Below are 26,084 nucleotides of genomic sequence, written 5' to 3' on the forward strand. Positions count from 1 at the left end.
ACACCAACTTACTCAATGGAATAACTTAGCCAATATGCATGTTATCATTGATTATTCCTAATTTCCATTGTTTTTTTCAACTTTAAACGCGAGGAAAATCCCGACCATCGTAATTTTTGGTTAACAAACAGGAATATTGGATATCCGAATAATGTCTTTCGGATATTATCCATTTCAGTCAGCTCACTGAGGTAGATTAACCCTAAACCAAAATTATCTTAGCTAAATATACTTGATGTAGAAGCAGCTGCAGATTTAAAATCTCAATGGTGATGCATTTGGTTCTCAAACAGTTAAAGCATCATAAACGTTTCAGACGTATGATCTGGGTGGTATACGGGAAATGCAAAAAATGACAACTAAAAATCCTGATAATTGAGGGTTACAACTTGTAATAATAACAAAAATAATAACTCTGAAATGCTTCCGAGTACCACCCAAATCATAAGTCCGAAATGCTTCTGATGCTTTAAATGTTTGAGAACCAAATGGATCGCCTTCGAGATTTTAAATATGCAGCTGCTTCTACATCAGCTATGTTTCTCTCAGACTGTTTCGGTTAACGGTTATCCTATCTTCTTGAATTGGATGAAATAGATAATATTTGGAAGGCATTTTTTTTACATAATTTTATTTCTATATAATTTTTCAATGATTTCTCTCCCAAATTATCAACTATCAACTTAATAAAGGTATGTTCTTCTCTAAGTTAGTGATGATATATAGTTTATAGCTCGTTTGTTTAGTAAATTAATTTACAATTTGTAGAATGAAATCATCTAATGTTGATCATGTTTGGATAGATTTGTGTTTTGGAGGGTCATGGGAGAATCTTCATATGGTGCCAAGCAAAAGGAAATCAAAATCGCAATAAATCCCAATCACAACCGGCTTCACCTTTTGGGACTTATTAACTTAGGTGATTTTTAAATGCAAATGTTGTATTATGTGTATTTTATGTGTGAATGCATTAGACATTCATTAGTAACTTGAGTTTGAACATTGCTATGATATGTTCAGTTGTTATCACTTATCAGATTTTTTGTTGCGATTGTTACGAAAGTCAAATTCGCAATGCGAAAGTTAAATTCGCGTTGCGATTATTGCGAAAGTTAAATAAGAAATGCGAAATCGCAACGTGAAAATCGCAACGCGAAAATCGCAACGCCAATTTGACTTTCACGTTGCGAATTTGACTTTCACGTTGTTTCGCGTTGCGAAATTGACTATCGCGTTGCGAATTTGACTTTTGCATTGCGAATTTGAATATCGCAATGCAAATTTGACTTTCGCGTTGCGAATTTGACTATCGCAACGCGAATTTGACTTTCGCGTTGCAAAAGTGTATCTTCAACATGTCTTTTTTGCCTTCAACATAATCCAAATTGAAATTTAACAACAAATCAACTTTTACAAATCAATTAAACAAGCAAAAAATAATTCTTATTTACACATCAATTAAACAAATCAACTTTTACAAATCAATTAAACAAGCAAAAAATAATTCTTATTTCATCATCAATTAAACAAATCAACTTTTACAAATCAATGTAAAATTCAATTAAACAAGCAAAAAAAGTGTACCCCGGACAGTTGTTTATGCACAAATACATCAATTTCACGCAGCTCACTTCAGGATTAACATGCAGAAACCAAACATTTGCTCAAACAACACTTTCTACACATCTAAAACCAACAAACAACAAATTATTGAATTCTAGGTACTTTACCAAACATTTTCAAACCAACAAAGAGTATATATGTTAACAACACTTGCTCAAACTTACCAATTATTTATGCACACTTTTAGCACGCGGATGCAGGTAGGCAACGTCTCGCATATATCACTCGAGCCATAAAATGCCGAAACCACAACCCTACTACACCTCTATATCTATATGTGGGAGGTAGAAATTGTTTACTTCCTGTCGTCAAACGTTCTAAGCACATGCATACAAGAGGACCACAATCCCCTCTGGCTCCCTCCGTTTGTTGTGGCACTGTATCGTCTATGATCATTGTAACTTTGAACTTTTTTTGCTTATTGTTTCCAGAATTAGTCCAATAATCAATCGCGTCCAAGTATTTCGCCAAATGAGTGCTCCATCCCTTACAAATAATATTTCTCAAATCAGACAATGATATGTAATTCAACATGTTGTCATATACTATTGTCTTCAGGGATTGAGTTGAATCTCGATGAGAAGCCAATGACGACGTTCCAAAACAGGGAAAAACATCTACAATCATAAATAATTGCGCACATCAAATAAAATTTATGATCACCTTTAAAATATTCAAAAAATAAATATTAACCTTATCGACCTCCCACCACGCATGATAAAGTTTAGCTTTTCCATTACCCAATATATATGAAGAATCTCTCGGATCCTTCAAGTGAGCTACGTGAAAAGACGTCGGCATAATAGTCCATCGAGTATTTTTTATTTTCTTCAATTTCCTTATTATTAGAAGACGTGACACCCATGCATCAATATGCTGTTTTATAAAAAAATACATATATTAGTGAATTTATTAATAAATTTAAAAAATTAATCAAAATGTAATATAAGAAGAATATAAGACTTACCCCCTTTCGAAATAGCCATTATCTTCAACCCCTAATAAAATACCCCACCAAGGCCGATCAAGAAACAAATGCATAACATCGTCGAGTTTGCATATGTTAGAATAACACCCCTGGCTCCGCTCATGTAGATAAAAATCAACTGCGGTCTTAGCCCAAAGAGTATTATCCGTAATTGTGTCCGGTAGTGTTCCATTCTCCTACTGAGGAATGGTACTGGTCGCTAACTCATACGAAAGCCAATTCACATCCATCATATCGGGCACTGGAGGGGTTTATCAATATGTCGACATATGACGCCATGTGAATCGGGCTCTTGAAAGGTGGGAGGGACCTCTTGAACGATGACAGGGGCCTCTTGAACGATGAGAGGGGCCTCTTAAACGATAGGAGGTGCCTCTTGAACGATGACAGGTGAATCGGGCTTCTTCTTACGGAGTCTTAGCACTAGTGGGGTAAAAGGAGACGTAATGGAACGTACACAACATCTGATACGTGAACCCCATCGTGTAAGAAAAACCTGATATAAAGCATCTACCTTATCGGGCCGCTGAAAATAAATTAATACATAAATCAGTAAATAAATAAATAAATAAATAAATAAATAATGTCAAAAAAGGTTATTTGCATTTTTAGTATAGTATTAAACAAATTTACCTCATTACGTAGAGTATGAACCTCATTCTGAAACGATGAAACAATCTCACGTAGAGCAGCTACCTCATCACGTAAAGTAGATACCTCACCACGTAGCGCACCATTGTCATCGCGTAAAATATCCACCTCACCACGTAAAGACCGTACCTCATCACGCCATACACTATTGTCTTCACGTAAAGTACCTACCTCATGACGCAAAACACCAACCTCATCATGTAACTCCCCTAACTCATCCCATGAAGGTGGAGAATAGGGAGATAAATGTTGTGGCCTCTTTTTCGGTCGCCTATCATGAGGTGATGGTGGAGAAGAGGCTCGATGATGTGATGGAATAGGTGATGGTAGAGGTAGAGAAGAGACTCGATCAGGTAATAGCTCCGGGTGTCGAGCTGTAGAACCGACCCGATCAGGTGATGGCTCTCGAAGTGGGGGGTGCTCATCATCCGTCCAATCAAAAAATCGCTTACTAACTTGCCACCAATCAGTGGCAAGCTCAGCCTCTGTGGGTGTCAGCCTCTGTAATGGATAGTTGGCCTCCTAACAATATAAAAGCTCAAACAAAGTTAAACGTGTACTAGTAATAACTTGTTTATATATGGTAGTATTTGTGTGTTAACTTACATCATTCATCGTCGTATATGGTAGTAACTCTTCCCAATCCAACAGGCGGATCCTCCTCCAGGTAATAACCCTAGGAATATCATTTGAATTTTTTATCGCATATGTCTGCATGCTGGGAAAAGCCTCAAATATCCAAATCTACAAACAATAGAATACACAAACATCAGTAATTGTTAAATAATTAATTATAAATTTGGAAACATTATATAGAAATTCTTACCTTAAAGGCCCAAATAAAGTCTGCCAAAGTGTATTTAGAACCATCTCCCTGCAAACTTTTTCGGTCCTCAAAGGCAGACGACAACTTCTTTCAGGTAGCTTTCCATAGATATAAACCCCACGGAAACATGTTCCATGCATTTAAGTCCTCTACCAATAATATTAGGTCCTCAAAAATAGGTTGTCTGCCCTCTTTGCCTAAAAAGCCGGCATGCAAAAGTAATAAATGGCATACTCGGACAACATCAAGGTCATCCATCTGAGTAAAACCATCTTTAATAAATAATCTCTTCAAGTCGTCGACGTGTAAACTCGACTTCAACTTTGGAAAAACCCGAGATAACCATGATGGGCGGGAGATATGACTAGTGTACCGGGTTACTTCATCGTGTCCGAAGCGTAGACCATTGATTAAGCAAAACTCCTCCCGCCCAAAACAAGTATACGCCGGAGGAAAATAAAACCATATATCTTCATCACCACGTTGTATCCTCTCGGGTAGATCGTTAGTCATGGTCTGAAGAAACAAATGTGTCAACATAGCATCTCCACCCGGATGTTGTACTTTCGGCCATGGCCCGAAGCAAGTAACCTCAAACAATTTTCTTTGTAGAGGTGTAAGCGTCAATGCAATTTTAGTGGTTAAGCTTAATTTATTCCTTAAGGTCAATTGAGTCGAAAAAAATTTCTACAAAAACAATAAACATACCAAGTTAGATATACAAAAAACTACAAATTATACACTATAAACACACATGATATTAAACAGTGAAAACAAAGCCAAATATGTTTTAAACTAGCACGATATTCACCCAAGTCATTATTCCATCATAGTTTACAAAATGCATCAGATAACATTCCAGAAGTAAGCACTTATATAAACATTTAAAAGGACAACATATAGGTTTAGTGCATGTTCAAGGACAACATAAAGAGTAGTAGTTTATTCTTGAAACTTAAATTCGCAACACTGTGAAGTTAGTATTTGTCTTTGTTTTTTGGTTGAAGTAATGCAATTCATTCAAGTTTCAATTTGCAGAATAAGAGTAGTTTCTGAAACTTAAATTATCAACGCAAACATGAAAATCGCAACGCGAAAATGAAAATCGCAACGAGAAAATCGCAACGCGAAACTAAAATCGCGTTGCGATTTTGGTGCTGCGATTTTCATTTTCGTGTTGCGAATTTAAGTTTCAAAAACTATTCTTCTGCAAATTGAAACTTGAATGAATTGCATTTCTTCAACAAAAAGACAAAACAAAGACAAATATTAACTTCACAGGGTTAAAGACTAAACAGTTTAGCAGTATTGGCAGCAACCGAATGAATTTACTAAGCAATCTCAGTGAAATGGTTAATCTATATATATTGAAATTACCAGTAAATTTATCATCAATATAAGAAAAATCTAATAATAATACAAAAATTTCAAAATAAAAATAAGAGATTAAAAAAACTAACCCTTGGAGGTTGATTTTCCATTTCTGATCGTGAATGGTGGGTTGCGCTGAGAGATGGAGATAGACGGATTTCGCCGGAGATAGAGACGGATTACGTCGGAGACGGGGACAGATGTCGCCGTAGAGAGTGAGAGATGGAGATGGGACTGAGTTGTGATTTAATGTTTTAGGTTATGATTTGCGATAATACTGTTTACATTTGTGTTGCGAAATTAATATTGTGTTTCGAATTCGAAAATAAAATTCGCGTTGCGAAAATAAACGCGCTTTGCGAAATTGACTTATGTGTTGCGAATTTGACTTCTGTGTTGCGAATTTGAAATTCAGTGTTGCGAATTTGGAAACTGGGTTGCGAAATTGGAGTTCGCGTTGCGAATTTGTTGGTCATTTTCGCAAATCCAAAAAAAGTTGGTTAAAATCGTATATTATAAGGCATTTTCGGTCATTGAGATTATTTTCTCTTAATTTAATTTGGAGTCGCCATCAACCTTTGATGAGGTAGGTTGAATACCTAAAAATATCTTTTTTAAAATAATTTTAAGAAAAATATTTTAAAGAAAAAGTTTGATCTGCGTATTACCAGAAATTCATTTTTATGGATTTGAGTATTAAAAAACATCTTTAATAAATTATATGTACACATAAATACTACATAAATATTTATAACTATTAGGATATTACTTAAACTCTTAATATGCAATTTATATAATTATAGAGACTAAAGCCAAAAAAAGGCTATAATGTAATAATCCATATTAACTAATGAAGATTCAATCAAAACTAAAACCAAAATAAAAATAATACCAAGTGAAATTTCAGTGACTAAAACGAATTCACACAAAATTTCAATACTCAAAAGCATAAATCGTGCATCTTCCAACATTTAATAAACGGAGGATTAAAACGAACTTAATCTCAAATTGTTAGGCACGATCAAATATTAAACCAAACTATAAACATAAACAAACAATGACTGAATCATAAGCCTAACAAAATTTAAAGCTCAAAACATAATAACGAAAGCTTACATTTAGTGACTAAAATGAAATATTAAAACGTTTTGAGCTTTCTTTATTATGTTTTGAGCTTTAAATGGCGTCGTTTTGGAAGACCTATAAATACCTCTTTTTATAATTTGAGCTAACCTTAGCCACCATTTTCTTTTCATGCGCCGTTTTCGTTCTTCTCACTCTCTCATTTTATTTCTCTGAACCGAGAGATGAAAAGTTTTCCTCTCTGGCTGCTTCACAATCGACCCCGTTGAGGGTCGAATGACCCCTTAAATATCACTAGAACAACTCTTAGGCGAAAAACAACCTTTACATTACTGACCCTACCCCTACATTACTGACCCGACCCCTTTTCCTGTCTCAATGACTGGAATCCGAAATAAAAAAAAATACCTTTGATGCTTTGAACATCCTCTCAACACCAGTGAAACAAGGACATTCGAATTTGAGAGGTAATTCTTCTGTTTCCCCTTTTTTTCTTTTTTCCGAATGGTTTGATAATTCTTTTGGGTTCTCTTTTTCATTTGAATCCCCTCTCAATCTCTTTTTTTTTTCCAAAAATGAAAAATATCCCTTTTATCTGCTATTGCATGTTATATGATGAAGTGTTTTAGGATGATTTGGTGGAACATGAAGCTTTCGGTAGGGGAATGATTTCCCTAAACAGAGACTTCAACCATTCCTGATTTTTCGAGCTTTTTTTTGAATTTTTTAATGGGTTTTGGATTTGGTTTTGACTGATTTATTTTTTTAACTATTTTGTTGGATTTGCTGACGACGACGGCTTCAGAATCGGAGCAAACGACGGAGGCGATGGACCTGACGGCGGCGACAACGATGGATCTGGCAGCGATGGCGTTGAAGATGGCTCATAGGGTTTCAAGAACAAACCCTAGAAGCTTGGGCTAGTCTGATTTGGGCCTCTATTCTTTGGGTTGCACCGTTTGGGGCATTGACCTGTTTGTATTGGAAAGAGATTAATAAATATATATATATATTTATATTTAATTATTTAATACTTGCTTATATATTATATTATTAAACGTAATAATAATTATCGAATACATCAAAACTTACATACATTTAAACGACACTATTAAACGTAAACTTACATACGAACCAAACTTACATATTAAACGACACTATCATATATTATATTATATTATATTATATTAATTTAGACTAACACTAACCTACACAATTAACACTAGCTAATAATAACTACTGGTCGTTACTAACTAATAATAAAACTATATATACAAGTATATAGGTAATCCAATAATAATAACGATAACAAATAAATAAATAAATAAATAATCCGGACAGAATATGGTGTCAACATAAATAAAATAAATCGATTTTTTTATTAATTTGAGATAAGTATAAGATAGTATTTGTTCCAAGATAATTCTTAACCATTTCACATTGAACATTTATACTCTAACATTCACAATGCTTGAATCCAAAACCTCAAGAAATAACAGTATTTCTTTTACCACTAAATCGAATTTAATAAATGATATTTGGAAGTGTTTAATTTATAATAGAATGATTAATAGGGTTGTAAACGAGTTGAGTTGAGTTCGAGTATTGTGGAGTTCGATTCGACTTGAAAACTCTAAAATAAAGCTCGACTTGAATTCAAAACCATGAATTGAAGCTCGAAAAAGCTCGAAAAAAATCTTAAACTTAACTCAATTGAAGTCTTAAACTCGAATTTAAACCTTAAATACATAAAAATCTTCTACTTCATTTAAAAAGTTAACACATAAATGTTAATATTATTAATAATTTATTTTTAAAATAAAATATTAAAATATTATATTTTCAAATTACTCACAAATTTTTCGAGCCAAATATCAAATAACTCGTTTCGACTTACTAAGAACTCAAATAAATTTTATTCAAATTTAATATTTATCAAACTTTAACTAAATCAATATCGAATAATTCATAATCTCATCGTCATTTATAACCCTTAGTGCCAAAATTTTGATAAAAGAACGAATGGTCAAGAATAGTACAGTATATTTTGCCACGTTTCAGTATCACAAACGCCATTGGACCCGAACCCGACCCCCGCTTTGAGGTTGGTTTGTTTTTTTCCACCCACACGAAGTCATCACTTTCAGCGATTCTTCCCAAAGAACCCCAATTTCTAAGTCTTCACCTTTACCCAAATCCACCAAAAAAAAATTCCTGCGGTCTTTTGGCCCTTGCTCTATTAATCGATCCACTGTGTTGTTTTTCTTCTTTGGAGGTAAACTGATTTCTGGGTGTTTCTTTTATTTTGTTTTCCTGGGTTTGTTCCCTGCTGTTTGATCGGTGAGAAAATCGAGGTAAAGTCCAAGAATTTATGGGGAAAACTTGGGTGATTTGATATTGTGAGTTTTGGAGGTTCTGCTTAGTTTAGCCTCTAAAAAAAAGTTTTCCAGGCTTAATCTGCTGATATTTTGTTAAAAAGGTGTTAATTTCACCATTTTATTCATTTGATCAGTGTTTTGTAGGTGTAGATTCCATTTGATTGTATGTGAACTGTTTGTTTACTGGTCGCAGTTGGTTTCATTTCGTGCTTAGGACATGATTTATCTTTCGAAAATCGAGAATTGAGATCGAAATCGGTTATTTCGGTGTTTTGCCTTTGTAGGGGATGGAAGATGTCAGTTCCGAGGCACGTTTAACCTCAGCTGCGGCTTTTGTGGAAGGGGGAATCCAGGATGCTTGTGATGATGCCTGCAGTATATGCCTCGAAGCATTCTGTGAAAGCGATCCCTCCACGGTATACGTCTTTGTGAATTTCGATTCTCGTTCCTTTGATATGTGAATGTGCATTTCTTTGATCGATGTTCACTGTGACGCTTACAGGTGACCGGCTGCAAGCACGAGTTCCATCTTCAGTGCATACTTGAATGGTAGTATAACCCATATCCATTTTATTGAGTTCGTTGTAGTTTATATTAGTTTCATTTTCATTGTAGCTCTATCTGCTTGGTAAAAAAAATCCAAATCGACCAGACTTGTGAAACCAGTAAAATTTTTAACGGCAGAATTAATCTACTTACCAAAAAGATAACATTATTACCTTAATCTGTCATTATACTGTTTTGATCTTGAAGGTGTCAAAGGAGTTCTCAATGCCCCATGTGTTGGCAGCCAATTAGCCTGAAAGATCCTGCCAGGTTGGCCTTTCATCTGGTTCTGGTTCTTTTTGTCGTTCATATTACATTAACGATTTTCTCTTGCTATGGCAGCCAGGAGCTGCTTGAGGCTGTCGAACGGGAAAGGAGTTTCAGGTTCAACCCCTCGAGAAATGCTACCATATTTCGTCATCCGACTCTCGGGGATTTCGAACTACAACATGTTTGTATTTCTTCTCTGCTAGCCTGATGTGTAGCATCCTCATTATATTATCATTAAATTGAACCCAAACCACTCTCATCAGGATTTCTTTTAATGCAGTTGCCAGTGGGAGTGAACGAGGCAGAGCTCGAGGAGCGTATAATTCAGCACTTGGCTGCTGCTGCTGCAATGGGGCGAGCACGCCACATTTCAAGAAGGGAAGCTCTGAGGAATAGGTCATCAGCTCAAGGGCGTCAGCCACAGTTCTTGGTATTTTCTCATTCGAATGAACCCTCATCGACCGATCCTGTATCTTCATTATCTCCAACTCAAAGTGAAGGTGAACCTGCCCCCGCGACCATTGTTGGAACTCCATCCTCTCCTGCAAGAACAATTGGGGGAGAATCTTCGGCATCAATTACTCCTCTACCTTCCGTCGTACTTGATCAGCAGTCTGCCTCGGCATCTGGCGACAGTGCTCTTTCAGTCAATGATCAAGGGAATTCCTCAAATACCCGGTACTTGCTATTCCCTTGATTCTCCTTATTTTCCAATTATTAGGTAATTCTCTCCGGCACGCTTATTTAAAAACACATTTTTCTATCTTGCAGGAGGTCTCCTAGTCTGTCTTCTCCTAATAGTCAAGATAGAGCCAGACCGTCGGATGTTCAATCATTTTCTGAATCACTAAAATCCCGTTTTAATGCTGTTTCAACGAGGTATATGCTATATGGAGACATTTATATTTTTCCTTTTACATGGTTTATTATATAAGTTTGTGCCCTTTTTTGATGAATCTCTTTAGATACAAAGAGTCGATTTCAAGGAGTACAAGGGGCTGGAAAGAGAGATTTTTCTCTCGCAACACTTCCATGGCAGATATCGGTTCTGAAGTAAGGAGAGAGGTTAATGCTGGCATTGCAACAGTCTCTCGCATGATGGAGCGTATAGATACCCAAGATAATAGAAACAGCTCCAATTCTATAACAAGCAGCTCGGAGAATAGTTCTAATCCAGAACCAAATAACCACGAAACCAGCACGGCTACTGTAAGTAGCAGTTCGGACAATAGTTCTAATCCAGAACTAAATCACCACCAGATATCAGACACAGGTGGAGAAGCTCCCTTGATGGGCACCAGCGTGCAAGCTTCATGTGCTACGAGTTCATCATCCAAATAAGTACCGTTTCAGCGATTGCTTCAACTGGAAGTGTTTCAGCATCAAAGGTAGGCTAAGGTGTCAAAGTTTCGCTCGATTTCAGTATCCACGTATCGATGATCTTTTATCTGATATACATCCCTATCTAAAGCTATGATGTTTGGTTTCATGTGGTTATCACACTCTTATTATACAGACACACACATATATTATGATCTTTGGTATTTATTTATGGATCTTTCATTTTATCTCTCAAGTCTTATAAGTTATAATGTTGGACCTGCCAAGAATGCTGGAACTGTATTCATGAATAAGCTTTGTGTAGGTAGATTGGCTGACCAACTCTGGCTCTGGTGCCGGAGGCCGGCTTCTCCCTTCTCTTACTAGGTCGTATTTATTTATGTATCTTTATGAAACCTGCCAAGAATGCTGGAACTGTATTCATGAATAAGCTTTGTTCCTGTAGATCGGTTGGCCGAAAGCGGCCTTGGTGTCGGAGGCCAGCAACATCGTGTTAATATCTACACTTTTTTCAAGGTGAAACTATATTCATTTACAGTCTTATCAAGATGAACAAAATCAAAACTCCAAATAATTTGCAAATTGTGATAGAACTGCAGCAAACCTATTGGGACAACAGTATTGTAATGTAAACAACTGGTTTCATCAAGTTGCTTCTAAAAAAAAAGAAAAAATAAGGCATCGAACCAAACATTATGTATTCGACATGTTGCCGTTATTAAGCACGAGAAGTTTATACGATCACCTCTGGGACTTCTTTTCCCACCACTCCATGAATTTGACTTGTGCAGCCATTGTGTCCAACCTGTAGAGTTGATGCCAGTGGTTTGCGATTTCTTGTCCGAATGTCCAACCAAAAACGCCTCCTCCTAAGAAAGCCAGTCCGGCATCTGAAAAGATTCGGGTTGAGAAGCTTAAAATAACTTCATGTCTCATGACATTAACCAAATCACTTTCAACACCCGAGAAAACCCGCCTTGTGAATGAACAAAAGTAGTATTATTTTTTTCTTCCGAGCTTTTGCGTTACTGTATCCCAGAAACCAATGTGAAGAAGCTTAAAATAACTCCCTTCGTCTCGTAATATTTGTCGAACCAAGGTCTAACACCGACTTATAATAGCAGTACAATTGCAACATAGCATGTTCTTAAAAGAACAAAAGTTGAATCCGGAAAACCGGGCTAATCGTAATTTATTTTCCCTTCATCTTTTCTGTTTCTCCTACAGATCGACCTTAGTTGTATTAGTATAAACCATGGGCTCGGCAACAAGCCCGACTATGCTAGTACTAGTAGTTCTTCAAAACCATGAAAGAAAGATACTAATTAGACCTAGACAGGCCACCAAGAGACACAAGAACTTACAGGAAGCTAAAGAACTTCAGTTCACGAGGGATTTCGACTCGTTAAGAACAATCGCCTCGTAAACTTCTTTGAATACATATGCAAACTACTTACAGTTTTGAATGTTCGTGTATTGGCCTAATAATGCAATGTATGAAAGGATCTTCCACCCGTACACTCCCCTGATTCTTAAAAGGAACTGGGATTTCGATGAGTATTCAAACCGAACCAGATTTCGACAGTTCCATCACTATTTTATATAACAAAAAATGAGACCAAAGAGAATAAGCAGAGCATGTTACCATGTAAACTCCTTGAGTATTTCCAGGCAAGACCTGCAGTTGAGACTGCTCCAATAGCACTTCCTGCCAAGGCGGTGTTTGCAGCTTCCCTAGCAGTCTTCAGCTGAAAAAGGAAACAAATGAAATCCAAACAATTTGAGACTTTCTACCGCAATGAAATGACAATAGCATTAGCTGCATATGGTTACCTTACGGAGATAACATTAGATATTTTAACAATAACTTGCACAATAAACTTTTGAATTAATTAAAAAAAGGCATAATGCTAAAATTAGTTCCAAACGTTTACAAAAAGCGTCATTTTAATCCTTCTTTTTTAAGCATTTCAACCCCTAACATTTCATTTTAGGACAAAAAGACCTCAAATATTTGACCGAATAGTCACTTTAACCCTTATTCTTTTTTTGTTTTTAGAGCATTTTTACCTTCAACATTTTATTTTAAGGTAAAAGCTCATATTTTAGAGCGCCAACTGTTTGTTAACTAATAGTTTTCATTCAGAGGGGCTTTTTTACACAAAATGAAATGTCAGAGGATGCTCCAGAAAAGAATAGGGACCAAAGTGACTATTTAGGTTAAACGTTTGGTGGTTAAATGAATCGTTGTTGTTCTTAGAGATTACGGATTCAAGCACCAACAACTACAAGAGTGATTAAACATTTATTGTCAAATAGGAGTACTTAGAATATATAATCAACTTTAACCTAATAAAAAAATTCTAACATTTTAAAACACTTAACGTAAAATCACATAGAAGAACAACATGGAGCTCTTATTAGAAAGAAAACAAAGCAAGGCTATGCGAGGAAACAACTGAAGGCGAAATGTAGCAGCTATGGGAATTCTAAAACCAAAGCTACGAGCTAAAAAATGGATAAGCTAAGAAAATATATGAACCTACAACTCTCTAGCTAGAAGTTTCAGGGGACTGCTATGTCCTAGTGCAATAACACGACTCTGAATGGAAAACCATAAAACTCGTGGTTTCTCTTTATTCTTTCTATTCTCTTCTGGTATTTACCTTCTTCCTTCTTTCCTCGTATTCTTTTTGTTGAATCACTGTTCTGTGACATATTCGCAATCATTGAGCATAGCCATAGCCATACCGATTCCACTCAAACGAGATGGACACAAGCAACACCAAAATATGATTAAAGATATATAGCTGAATTCCTTGGAGAAGCAAGTTAATAATCTTCAGATTCAGATTAAAGCTTTCGAAGCTGCTAAGAGGTGGGACAAGTGTTGATGGTAAAATGTTCGATATGACAGCTGTGGGTGGATCTCCCCTTCTAATTTGAATAGACAGTCACCGCCTGTGATTATGTGAAAAAGGAAGAGAGATGATAATTTGAGGAAGAAGATGAACAATAGAAAAGGTTGAGATTCGAGATAAAAGAGAAAGAGAGTTTTATTTTGTATGGAGACTTCAAACTCCTTGTAGAATTAGTGTCAGTGTTGGGACAATGATGGTTATTTATAGGTAGATACGATGAGTAAATTTGGCTGTCATACAATATATTTAGCCAGTGACGAAATTGACAATAGTCAAGTAGGCCAAAAACATTTCGAAGGATAAATTTTGAAGACTTTTCAAGAATTTCGAAAGCTTCGATAGGCAGCGGAAATACGGTTTGTAGAGACAATCCGGAGGAGATACAACGAGCACTGTCAGATCACCAAGGCTAACTTTGGTCTCTACTCGACTGGTGGGTCTTGTAGTCAAGTTCCCTTCTGCCTTTGCACTGAAGGGTCGATCTCCGTCCAGCCTGAGGAAATCTTTGCACGCCTCTGTTATCTTTTGGGAGGCCTACGTCCCATAAAAACTATCTGAGACTGTCCCTTAACCTATAGATCCTAACACAAGATTATAATTTTAGCTCTTTTAGAGTGGTATCTCATTGATGACTCGAGCCCTTAGAAGGAGGCCTTCTTCTCCTTCAACCTAAGTTACAGAGGAAAAGTCCAAACTCAATCTCAGAGAACAGTAAAGTTTTACAGGATATTTCTGTCTAGGTGTGGGTAATTCGTATCTTCACACATATATCTATTTCATCGAGCCTCTCTCTTCGAGACAATGATTAATCGTTACACCTTTCATGCGGGTCAGAACTTACCCAATAAGGAATTTCATTACCTTAACTGTTACAGTTACGGCCTTCGTTTGCCCCGTGTCATCATGTCTCCAACTTCTTTGACAAAACTTAGCAGTTACTCCCCCATAGTTCCCCTACCAATTACACCAGCACCGAAATAACTTCCGCTAAATTCATAACCTTAGTTTCCTTTCTGACTACTGGTTTCATGACATTATTCTAAAACATAAACTCCATCTATAATCAAAATTCCCAATAATAACAACGATGGAAAAGATTAAATTTGCTAGAATTTGAACTAAATCAAAGAAACCCAATACGAAAACAACATAAAAAAAGGGGGGGGGGGAAGAGAATATTACGGTGGGGCCGTGGACCGAATCAGAAGTGGTGAACTCTTTAACATCGATTCAGACCGAATCAAAAACTGAGGCATAGACCCCTTTTACCCTTATTTAATTTCGTCAATGGTACCAACAACAAAAAATTAAACAAATTTAGAAGCTAAAATGTGATTTATCCTATTATATATTTATATATAATACACGATAACTTGTTACGTCACGATTCGTTGCATATAAAAATAAATACATCGTGTAGTCTAATGGTTAAATAAAGTATTGTTCCTCCTTAAAATTCTAGATTCAAACAGTTGTATTTATAAGATATATATTCTCAATAATTAAGAAAAACAATTACTCCAAATTATTCAAAACAAATAATTATCAAAATTTTATTATTTTATCTCGACACGAGCTAAAAATTCTTAGCTTCACCTTGTATATGTATATCTTTGTGACCTGGATAACAATCATACCATGCAAGAGAAACAAGAAAAACAAAGAATAATTCTACTGAAAGCAACACTTTCGTGTATATAAAAACCAGCAAGAAAAATAGGGCTTTCGTATTCATTTCCCGAAGACATTGAATCAGAAGATTTGTAGATCAAAGAGCTAATTTGATAATAATCCCAAGACATGGATCCGAAGCCAAACGTCGTCTTCGAAGAGTTCGAGGTGCCCACGGAATGGGATCATCAGGTTGCAGACCACACATTAATTGCATATCTACCAGCTCTAGTTTCTTGTCCATTTCTTGAATGATTTTGCGGTAGTTTTATTTAGATTTAATTTGAAACAGTTTTAACCTAATATGTTGTTATGTTGAACTTAAAAATTATAAATTTTGTAACATTTTTTTATTGTAGTTCAAAAGTTTATTGTAATTTCACATGCATCCTATGGGTTCTGATATGATCGGGTTGGGTTTAAAAGATTCGGGTTTGAGCCAGGTTGGGTTGGATTTTTTAAGGGATGGAGTCGGATTAGGTCAGGTTTAGGTGGAGGGTGAAAAAATGTTGACCCGACTCGAGGATAATAATATGATTTCCTTAAAACTTTTATTATTATTTTTAAATAAATTTTTAAATTATATCAGGTCGGAGTCGGGTGGGAGATATATACTTTTCAGGTCGGGTCGGGTTCGGGTGGAGGGTACATATTTTCAGGTCAGGTCAGATTGAAAAAAAACCGAACTTGTTGCCATCCTTAGTTACATCACGAGGATTATGACCTATAATTAAAAATGTTAAAAAAATATAATATTTTCAATTTTAATATGTATGATCTAAAAAATTATTACATCTAACCTAAAAAATTAGATTTTTGATAAGGTTTTCGATTGTAACCGATTTCTATCGTTTTTTAGTTTTATATTAATAAGTTGTATTTTTAAATTTTTTATTATTTTAATTTTATCGTTGAACAACAATATTAACACTACCGCTCATTAGAGAGGGGGTGTCGGTAGTTAACTATATATGGGTTCAATGAAATAAAGTGTTAGATTCTTTACACAAAATTTATAGTTTGACTTGATATTGTGAATAGAAAATTTTGAAATGGGAAATTCCATATATAAACATGAATTTAAATTAATCGATTAATAGATTGAATATAATATAATATCGTCGAGATAGAGTTTGATTCTTTTTACCCTATTATTATTTCATTTTTCACCCATAATATGGTAACATACATCATCATATTAGACTATTAAAGTTATTAAATTATTTTAAATTAAAATTAAGTCTAAATTAATATAATATATAAGTAATTATGACTAAATATATTTTTATACAAATTTGTTTAACTATAATATCGATTAATGGCGTACTGAATCCGATTTATCAACTAATAAATTAAATGATGATGATTATACTAAAAAAAGGCAGGATCTATCCCTCTATTATTTTTTGTTTTCTTTCATAAGATGGTAAATGTGTCATCATCTTATTTGAGGATTAAATTATTAAATTATTTTTAATTAAAATCAAATTGATATAATATGAAAATAATTAAGACAAGTTATATTATTATATAATTCTTTTGGATAAGTAGATTTCTTCCTCGTATATATCTAAAGAAACAACAAAATCTGCTATTATATCAATTAATAAAGTACTAAATTGTTCGAATTAAATTATCTCAATGGTGAGTACAAATTGGTATATGCTTAAAAAGAATTTAACTATTTGATAACTCATTTATCTTACCGTAACTGCTAAGATACTACTAAGACCAGTCGATGAGTTATCGAATCGATAGTTTAATGACTATGAGCATAGTATACATAAAATAGAAGTAACACATCTTTAAAATTAGTTAACATCATAAGATTCATCTACTACTTAAAATGGATCTATTTAAAATTTATGGAACGATTCAAGTTTTACATATGGAAGCCTAAATAATTCATTGAACAGGGATCAGGAAGGAGCAACTTAAAGTTCAAGTAACCACCGTTATTTCTCCTCCCGTGGCGGCTCCACCGCCTCCAAGCCCACCAGCGCCGAAACTAGACATAGTTTGACAATCTCCTCCCCATCCTCCAATGGCCGTCGTGGAAAAACGGACAATAGATGACGAGGAGAATGACATTGCTGATAATGGATCTCGCGGTGATCCACGAGATGTTGCGGGAAAAGAAAATATGAATCCGAAAAAATTCGATTGCATCGAAGAATATCAAACGAGGATTCGAATGAACAAGGGGATTAATAATCCGAGAAAAAATATGAACATGATTCTAGTTGTTTTATCGATTGTGGTACTTGTTTATCTTAGGAATGCCATTATGTTGTTAGGAACCACCCGAAATTAAATTTGACAATTCGTATATGTCCATATCTTATCAATTAAGTTATTTTTAAATAAAATGTCTTCATATCACTAAATTTTAAATTTTATTGACTATATTATTAAATTTTAATTTTCACTTTAATTATGTTCATTAGTTGTTAAAATTTAAACAGTGTGATGACATGAACAAAATAACGTCGTTTGGACGATGACTACTGATACGTGAAACGACGTCGTTCTAAGTACTGGATTTTAGTGTAGATTGATTTTGTCAAGTTTTTAAACAAATTTATTTTTAACACTGCATTTTTACGACTGCAGTCGACAATCAATCACTATTTATCATCGGTTATTTTCTATAACAATATCGATATAGCTATCGACAATCAATCATTATTTATCATAGGTTATTTTCTATAACAATATCGTTATTAAAACGTTGATATTTTACTGTTTTTTCTTCTAGGATTGATGTGCTTGTGCTTCTTTAGAACATGTGCTTTTTTGCAGAAACTATAAATGTTGAAATGCAATTGATGTGGATGTTGCACAAGTCGTTAGCTTTGCTGATAGAGTAACTTCATAATATGATGAACTTATGTGTAGGCACTCATTTTCGTCCATGCTTATTTTTTTAGTTGTGGCTTTTTTTTATTTTTTTTATTTATAATATATATGTATATATTATATAATTTTGAAAACATTTTGAAAATATGTATAATATATGGTTTTTTAAAACATTTCAAAAATATATAGTATGTAATTTTTAAAATATTTTTGAAAACGTATATATATTATATAGTTTTTAAAATATTTTGAAAACATATATATTATATAGTTTTTAAAACATTTTAAAAAACATAAATATATATATATATTATAATTTTTAAAACGTTTTTGAAAAATATATATAATATATAAGTTTTAAAAAAAATTGAAAATATAAATTATATAGTTTTGAAAATTATTTTTTAAACATATATATTATATAGTTTTAAAAAATGTTTTTTATTACATTTTATTATATTTATTATTATTATTATTATTATTTACCATCATTTCATTTTATTTTTACTTATTTTTTTCCTTTTCTCGTTTTGTCCCAGGGTCCAGAGTGGGCCTGACCCAGCCCGTACGAGCATCAGACTAGGGTTTCTGGAAACAATCAGCGCCTCATATTGGAGAGTCAAGGGGCGCACGTGACCGGTCAAACGGTTGAAGAACGGGCGAAACAATCGGCCAATAATCCCGGGACGACCGATATCACAACGGCCACAATCCCGCTAATCTCGGAACCAGAACGGCCAACACCGGGGCTATAAAAAGCCCCCGGTGAGGCCATGCAAAGGGGGAGGGTCACCACCATCAACAGTAAACACGGAGAACGAACCATCAAACCCAAGAAACGGTCACAACAAGACCAACAATACCAACACAGTGAACGAGTAAACCAAGTACCATCAACACAGAAAGCCAAACCATCATTCAAACCACAAAACCACCATCATCAAGCCACGATGAGTACACCGAGAGCAATCGAAGCAACAGGAAGCAAAAAAACAAATAACCCAAACACAGTCAAGCCAATAGTAACAGCAGCAAACCACACACAAAAAAAAAAACAAAAAATAACCCGATCTAGACTCGGGAAGAAGCCGTCGCAAGGAACGGAAAACGCCGGGATACGAAAGGTTTCAAGGGTAAAAATCGGATCTTTATGCTAGATCTACTTCAATAAGAGTGTTTTTAGGACGATCGGGTCTAGGATTCGGCTTTCCGGGATTGAGGAGAGTTTGTGGGTTGAGTTTGGTTTGCCCGGCCGCCGCAAGCGGCGACGGTTGTCGGGACGACAGGCGGCCGATTGGTTTTGGGTTGAGAGCATCCAACGAGAGGGGGGGAGTCTGAGTGGATTGATAATTTGGGTGAATGAGAGACTGAAGGGTATTTTGGGCTATTGATATATATATATATATATAGCAGGGACCATTGTGCAAATAATAGATTCTTAAACTCTTTCCGTCGTCCCCATGTTCCGAAGTATAATTCGTTTCAGTCACCATATGCAATTTGGCCACTCGATTTTCAATTGTTTCAATTTGGTCCCCTTTCATATTTTATATTTTTTTGTAATTTGATCCCCAAATTCTTATTTTATTTTATTTTGTTTATTACCATGTTTTTTAATTATTATTAGCATTATTTATTTTTACTTCTATTTTATTACTTTTAAAATAATATTTTTTTTTTATTTAAGTTTTTCCTTTTTTTTCTTATTTCTTTGATTTATTTTTATTTATTTACTCTTTTTTTGTCTTTATTTCTTTTTATCCCTTACATATTTTTTTTATTTTATGTTTTTGCCTTTTAGTTTTATTTATTTATTTTTCTATCTAATACCCTTTTTGCCTTTGTCTGTAATAATCTCAACCAATCAGAGATAAATAATTCGAATCGAGTTTTTAAATTTTAATTTTAAATTTTAATTTTTGCAATTAAAGACAATCGAAATATTAATTGGTACCGAAAGGACGATTCAAGGGTGTTAATCCTTCCTTGATCGTAACCGACTCCCGAACTCGATACGTTTCTGGTACAGCGCTGATCAGGTAAGATGGTATCTGACCCACCTAAATTCGTTTTAAAGTGGTCGGTGGCGACTCCGAAGCATTTAATCCAAGTCGAAGCCCAATTCCGGAGCCCAACCGAAAGACGATCGCGACATTATGAAATTATACTTTTCTCTAAAGTCATTTCAATCTGTTTTCATTGTCGATATAAAATGTTTTTTTTTCACATACGGAAGGTGATGGGTTAGATTGGATGGAATTTTTAATTGATTCAAATTTAATTCAAATGTTATATTTTTTCATTTGTCATCTAATTTGACTTAGGTTTGGGGTTTTACTCTATCTAAAATTTGATCCGATGTTTGGGTAAAAACTCACTTAATCTAACCTGATCTCAAAAAATATAGAGATTAATATTATTAAAATTATTTTTAAATATATAAGGGGCAATTATATTATTTTATTGGGTCAAAGATTTTTCACATAAACCCGATCCCGACATCCTACTTCAAAACAACCTAATTAGGATTCATTTTTTTTTAAAAAACCGATGATATAAGATCAAGTCAAGACCCGTCGGATCCATACCCATCCCTAAGGATTAATCTGAAAACCCGGATAATTTAGGGGGTTAATTTAGTAGTAAAGCCCAAAAAAAGTAAGCAATGATTGCGTATGAGAGGTAATCAAATTGACTTACGGTATTGGGCCTTTACATATATGCCACAGTCTTAATATATTATTGAAAAAAGACGTTATTAGTTTTGTTATTATTTTTTTAATAAAATCGATAAAATATTAGTATAAATATTATTATTTTTATTGATTTTTTTATTGGGTGTTTTATCGATTTTATTAACATATTTAATAAAATATTACTGACTTTGTTATTATTATACACGAAATTGTTAAAAAATATTAATGTTTTAAATATAAATAATAATTTTTTTGGGTAATTTTTTATCTATTTTATTAAAATAATAATAACGTATTTTCATTAATTGTATATTAAGGTCGCACTGTATAACTTCCTCATTTTCCTCTTCGACTTTCTTTCTCCCCGAACACCACTTTTCCGAGAAAAAGAGAATCTTAAGTGAAGTAGTAGAAAATAGTCGATCAGCTTACCGACGACCAGATCTCCGAGTTCAAGGAGGCCTTTAACCTATTGGACAAGGATGGCGATGATCCCTTCTCTCATCTCTCTCGCATTTATTTTGTTATTGTTTTTTTTTCTTTTTAATTTTGCTGTAACTATTTTCTCATGCTCAATTCAGCTTTGGCTTGCTGATTTGAGTGTATTTTTCACTTTTTATGCTCAACTTTTGTTTCTCTTTCTTTCAATTTTGCGATCGTATCCTTTCGTGATCCGAATGCTGTGATGGATCTAGGTTCCGAATTATGAATTTATGGTCGCGATTGATCTTCTTTTTTGTTTTGTACTTGTTCCTGATTGTTCTTGCTCTTGATTTATATCCTTTCATTTACGTTCTCATCAACCTTTTGTTTTCATTTTATTGATTTAATTTATTTGACTCGGTACTGTTAGATCCTTTATTATGCAAAAGAGACTTACCTAGACTCCATTTCATCTGGTGATTAGCCTTTTAGCTTACGTTTGAGATTTGGTTTTGATTTAATCTTGATTTCAGGTTGCATTTCTTTTGTGTAAAATTATGTTTAGTATTTACTATTATTGAACCAGAAATCATATTCGGGTTGCATGTATTAGTTGATCCATGAGTAATCGAACTTCTAGTTCTTTATGTTTCTGCATCTTGGAACTTGTATGGAACAATAAATTTGATTTAATACATTGGCACATTGGAAAAATGTTCATAATCCCCATTCTGCCGTGTTCGATTGCTTATCATTTATGTCTACTTTTATTGCCAAATTTATTTAGTCATCTTGATTGTTTCATGGCCGATATTGTAGTCTTATTTTGTTGAATTGCATTTATTTTTCATCCGTAATGTAGGTTGCATTACTACGAAGGAGTTGGGCACTGTGATGCGATCACTTGGACAGAACCCTGCCGAGGCTGAACTCCAGGATATGATCAACGAAAATGAAAGATACCGAGGCTGAATTACTTAACCTCATGGCAAGGAAAATGAAAGATACAGACTCCGAGGAGGAACTTAAAGAGGCTTTCAGGATGTTCGAAAAGGATCAGAATGGCTTCATATCTGCTGCCGAGCTCCGTCATGTTACGACAAATCTTGGTGAGAAGCTTACGGATGAGGAAGTTGATGAGATGATCCGTGAAGCTGATGTTGATGGAGATGGGCAGATCAACTACGAGGAGTTTGTCAAAATCATGATGGCCAAGTAAGGATCTATCCAACCATAATCAAGATCCAAAAATGACCAAAAAATGAAGAAAAAAACAGAGCAGATAAGTTCTCAAAGATTTCAATTTCAATTCCTCAATAGGATATCTATGATTTTGTGTTTCTCAGTTGGTCATCTGTTTATTTATTGCATTGTTTTTGTGGATCGGCTTGTTTGTTTTGATTTTTGCTCATAGTGTGGGTTTTTATTTATCAATCTTTTTTTTTTTTGGTTATCATTTGGTGATTTCTTCCTATTATTGGTACCAAGAAACCAGAACCATATGCAACAAGATTCCAAGTTTTTGCTCATTTGGTGTTTTCTTCCTATTCTTGGTGCCAAGAAATTAGAACAATATGCAACAAGATTCAAGTTTTTGCTCATAATTGTTATACTTTCAATCAAATCAAATTGTAATATTTTATATTATAGTACTTGATTTTAGGATAAATTATGTGTTTAGTACTTAAACTATCATTTTTTCCGTTTTAGCACCAATGTTTCAGATTTTTTTAAAACAAATTTAATGTTAAGTTTAGTTTTTGTTTCATTTTAATACTCATTCAAAATTTAATGTTAAGTTTTGAAACAAATTGAAAGTTTAGGTATTAAAACGGATCAAAACTGATAGTTTAGGTATTAAATCCGTTAAATTTTTAACTGTGGATATTAAAATGAAACAAAAATTAAATGTTATGATTTTGAAAAAATTGAGATATTAAAACGGATCAAAACTAATAATTTAGATACTAACATTAATTTTATATTATTGGTCGAATCGGTTGAACTACTAATTTTATTACACTTGATTCTATATCATCGGTAGAGTCGGTTGAACTTCTAATTCTAGATTCAACTAGTTCATCTGATGCTTGTTGGACCGAACGATAAAGAGTCCAATAACCTTTAAGCACAAGTATTTTGGTTCTTATGAATGGAAGAGAAAAAATGTCGGAATAGATTATCTTAAAGTTGATCCAACCCAAATTAACTTATTCGGATTTAAGTATGGTCAAAATAACTTGCTTCCCATTATTTTTTTTAGCAAGTTTCGAGAAAAATCAAGGGTAAAGTACGTCAATGGTCCCTTTACTGTAGAGCATTGTTTTATTGAGTATATTAATTATTAAAAGTTATAAAATAATCATTCGATTATATGATTTTGTTTTTGTTGAGTCTTCGACTATTAAAAATTATAAAATGATCACTGATTATTCAGTGTGTTTCAAATTCATCCTTTTCCGTTAAAAAATTGATGATTATTTGAGTTGGATGTTAACATGTTGATTGAGATATGATAATTGTTTCAGATTTTTAGACCATATTTTATCATATTACAGTTAGCAGGTTAACTTCTAACTCAAATCGCCATCAATTTTTAAAGGAAAAGGAGGAGTTTGGATTACAATGAATAGACAGGTGACTATTTTGTAACTTTTAATAGTCGAGGGACTTGACAAAACAATATCCTATAGTTGAATGATCATTTTATAACTTTTAATAGTCAGATGACTCAATAAAACAACATCCTATAGTTGGGGGACTATTTGTGTACTTTACCCAAAAAATCAATTCGAAAGAGAAAAAATGAGAACATTTTAGTACCAATTACATGGTATGTCAATGCACAAACAACTAATTGATCTAATGGGATGAGACACTATATCTTTTAAGCAATGTCAGAAGTTCACGAACTGAGCAAACTGAATTGTTGGGAGGGTCGTCCTTGCTTATGCAGTATCCTATTCGGACTAATCAATCAATAGATCTAATATCGGGTTTTATACCAAAAAATATGATATGTTTGGAGGTTAGGGTGTAATGATAAATATATCAATTGGAGAACATTAACGTTTTAATTGTAGTTTTTTATAGTTTAGTGCGATAATCAAAATCACAATCAAAATTTAATGAGTAATGATGTATTACCTTATAAATTTTTAATTGAATTCAAAGTTTTAACTTTAAATATTAATAATCTAATATTTTTGTCAGGAAAAAACAAAGCTTACTTTTTTATTAAATATACAAACTTTTAACATGAATCCATCGGGCTATGCTGATTGGTTCCGAGGACTGTAATTACATAAAAAAAATGTTCAAAGAATTAAAAAATGTTGATGAAGGAAATGGATAAAATAACGGCTTAAATGCGTCATTTTCCAACTATATCATTTGTATCGAATTACTTTTTAAAATATTTTTAAGACATTTCTCCCCCTTCAATTATAAATCATTACATCATTTATCTCAAATCATTAATTTCATTAAATATAAAATTCTTAAACCAATCAAAATATATCACGTCCCCTTTTAATTTTTATTTTCTTTATCTAAATAAATAAATAAAATAAAATAAACGTCACTCCCTCTTCACCTCTATATGCAAAACCGCCTTAGCCCTTGTATCTCTCTCTTCTCCTTATTTTCTTCTCTAAAAGAGCAGCATTTGAATGCCCTCAAAAAGCCGCCTTTATCCTCTCCTTGCTTTCTTAAAACCTTATAGCAAAAGGGTTTTTTTTTCTTCCAATTTCTTGTTCAGAAAATAAAGAACCAAAAGTTCTACTTCTCTTGGATCTTTTGTTTTTCACTTTCTGTTCAATGGGTGAATAAATAATATATCATGAAGATGCAGGTACTGCTTAACTTAATTTTCAACACTGTTTATGGTAGTGTTTTGTTTCCAGACATGGGTTCTCAAAGTGAATATACAATGTAGATGTGATGGGTTAAAAATGAAAAGAAAAAAACAATAATAGAAAGAAATGACATAAATCCGAAATGAAGATTTTTCTACTATTACTTTAACTGCGCAGGGGTTAATGCTTCTTGGACAAGAAATTGAAGGGTAGGAGCTGTAGACAAATGGGTTCTGAGATTTGGGTTTTAAAGATGGAAACTTTGGGTACAATAAAGAAGCAAAAGAGAAATGATTAGACATGGACAATTACAAAGAAAAACAAAAATCGCAGATTTGAGTGGATAAAGTCGCAAGGTTAATAGACTGAAAGAGAGAGATTTATGTAGTGAAATGAAAGAGAGACTTAACAGAGGTGTTGAGTTAGGGACGGTGAAGGTGAGGTTGGGGGAAGAAAGAAATAGAGATTTTGATATTTTATTTTATTTATTTTATTTTATTAATTGATTTTTATTTATTTAGATAAAAAAAAATTAGAAGGTGACGTAGCGAATTTTAATTAGTTACTGAATTTTATATTT

At 33.8% G+C, this 26,084-nt stretch overlaps 1 protein-coding gene and 1 pseudogene across 1 annotated transcript; both read left to right on the plus strand.

The window, feature by feature from the left end:
• The first annotated feature begins 8,695 nt into the window (after nt 1-8,695).
• On the plus strand, nt 8,696-11,256 carry LOC120165832 (E3 ubiquitin-protein ligase RHF2A-like). The gene is made up of 8 exons (XM_039175273.1): nt 8,696-8,817; nt 9,205-9,336; nt 9,423-9,469; nt 9,674-9,736; nt 9,809-9,917; nt 10,017-10,414; nt 10,508-10,615; nt 10,702-11,256. Exons 2-8 carry the CDS (start codon nt 9,208-9,210, stop codon nt 11,075-11,077), a joined length of 1,230 nt encoding a protein of 409 aa, XP_039031204.1. The 5' UTR covers nt 8,696-8,817; nt 9,205-9,207; the 3' UTR covers nt 11,078-11,256.
• Nucleotides 11,257-17,713: 6,457 nt separating this feature from the next.
• Nucleotides 17,714-22,909, plus strand: LOC120165802 (annotated as a pseudogene).
• Nucleotides 22,910-26,084: the final 3,175 nt, after the last annotated feature.

Source organism: Hibiscus syriacus, unplaced genomic scaffold, assembly GCF_006381635.1.
Source record: "Hibiscus syriacus cultivar Baekdansim isolate YM2019G1 unplaced genomic scaffold, ASM638163v2 tig00111614_pilon, whole genome shotgun sequence".
NCBI classification, from domain to species: domain Eukaryota; kingdom Viridiplantae; phylum Streptophyta; class Magnoliopsida; order Malvales; family Malvaceae; genus Hibiscus; species Hibiscus syriacus.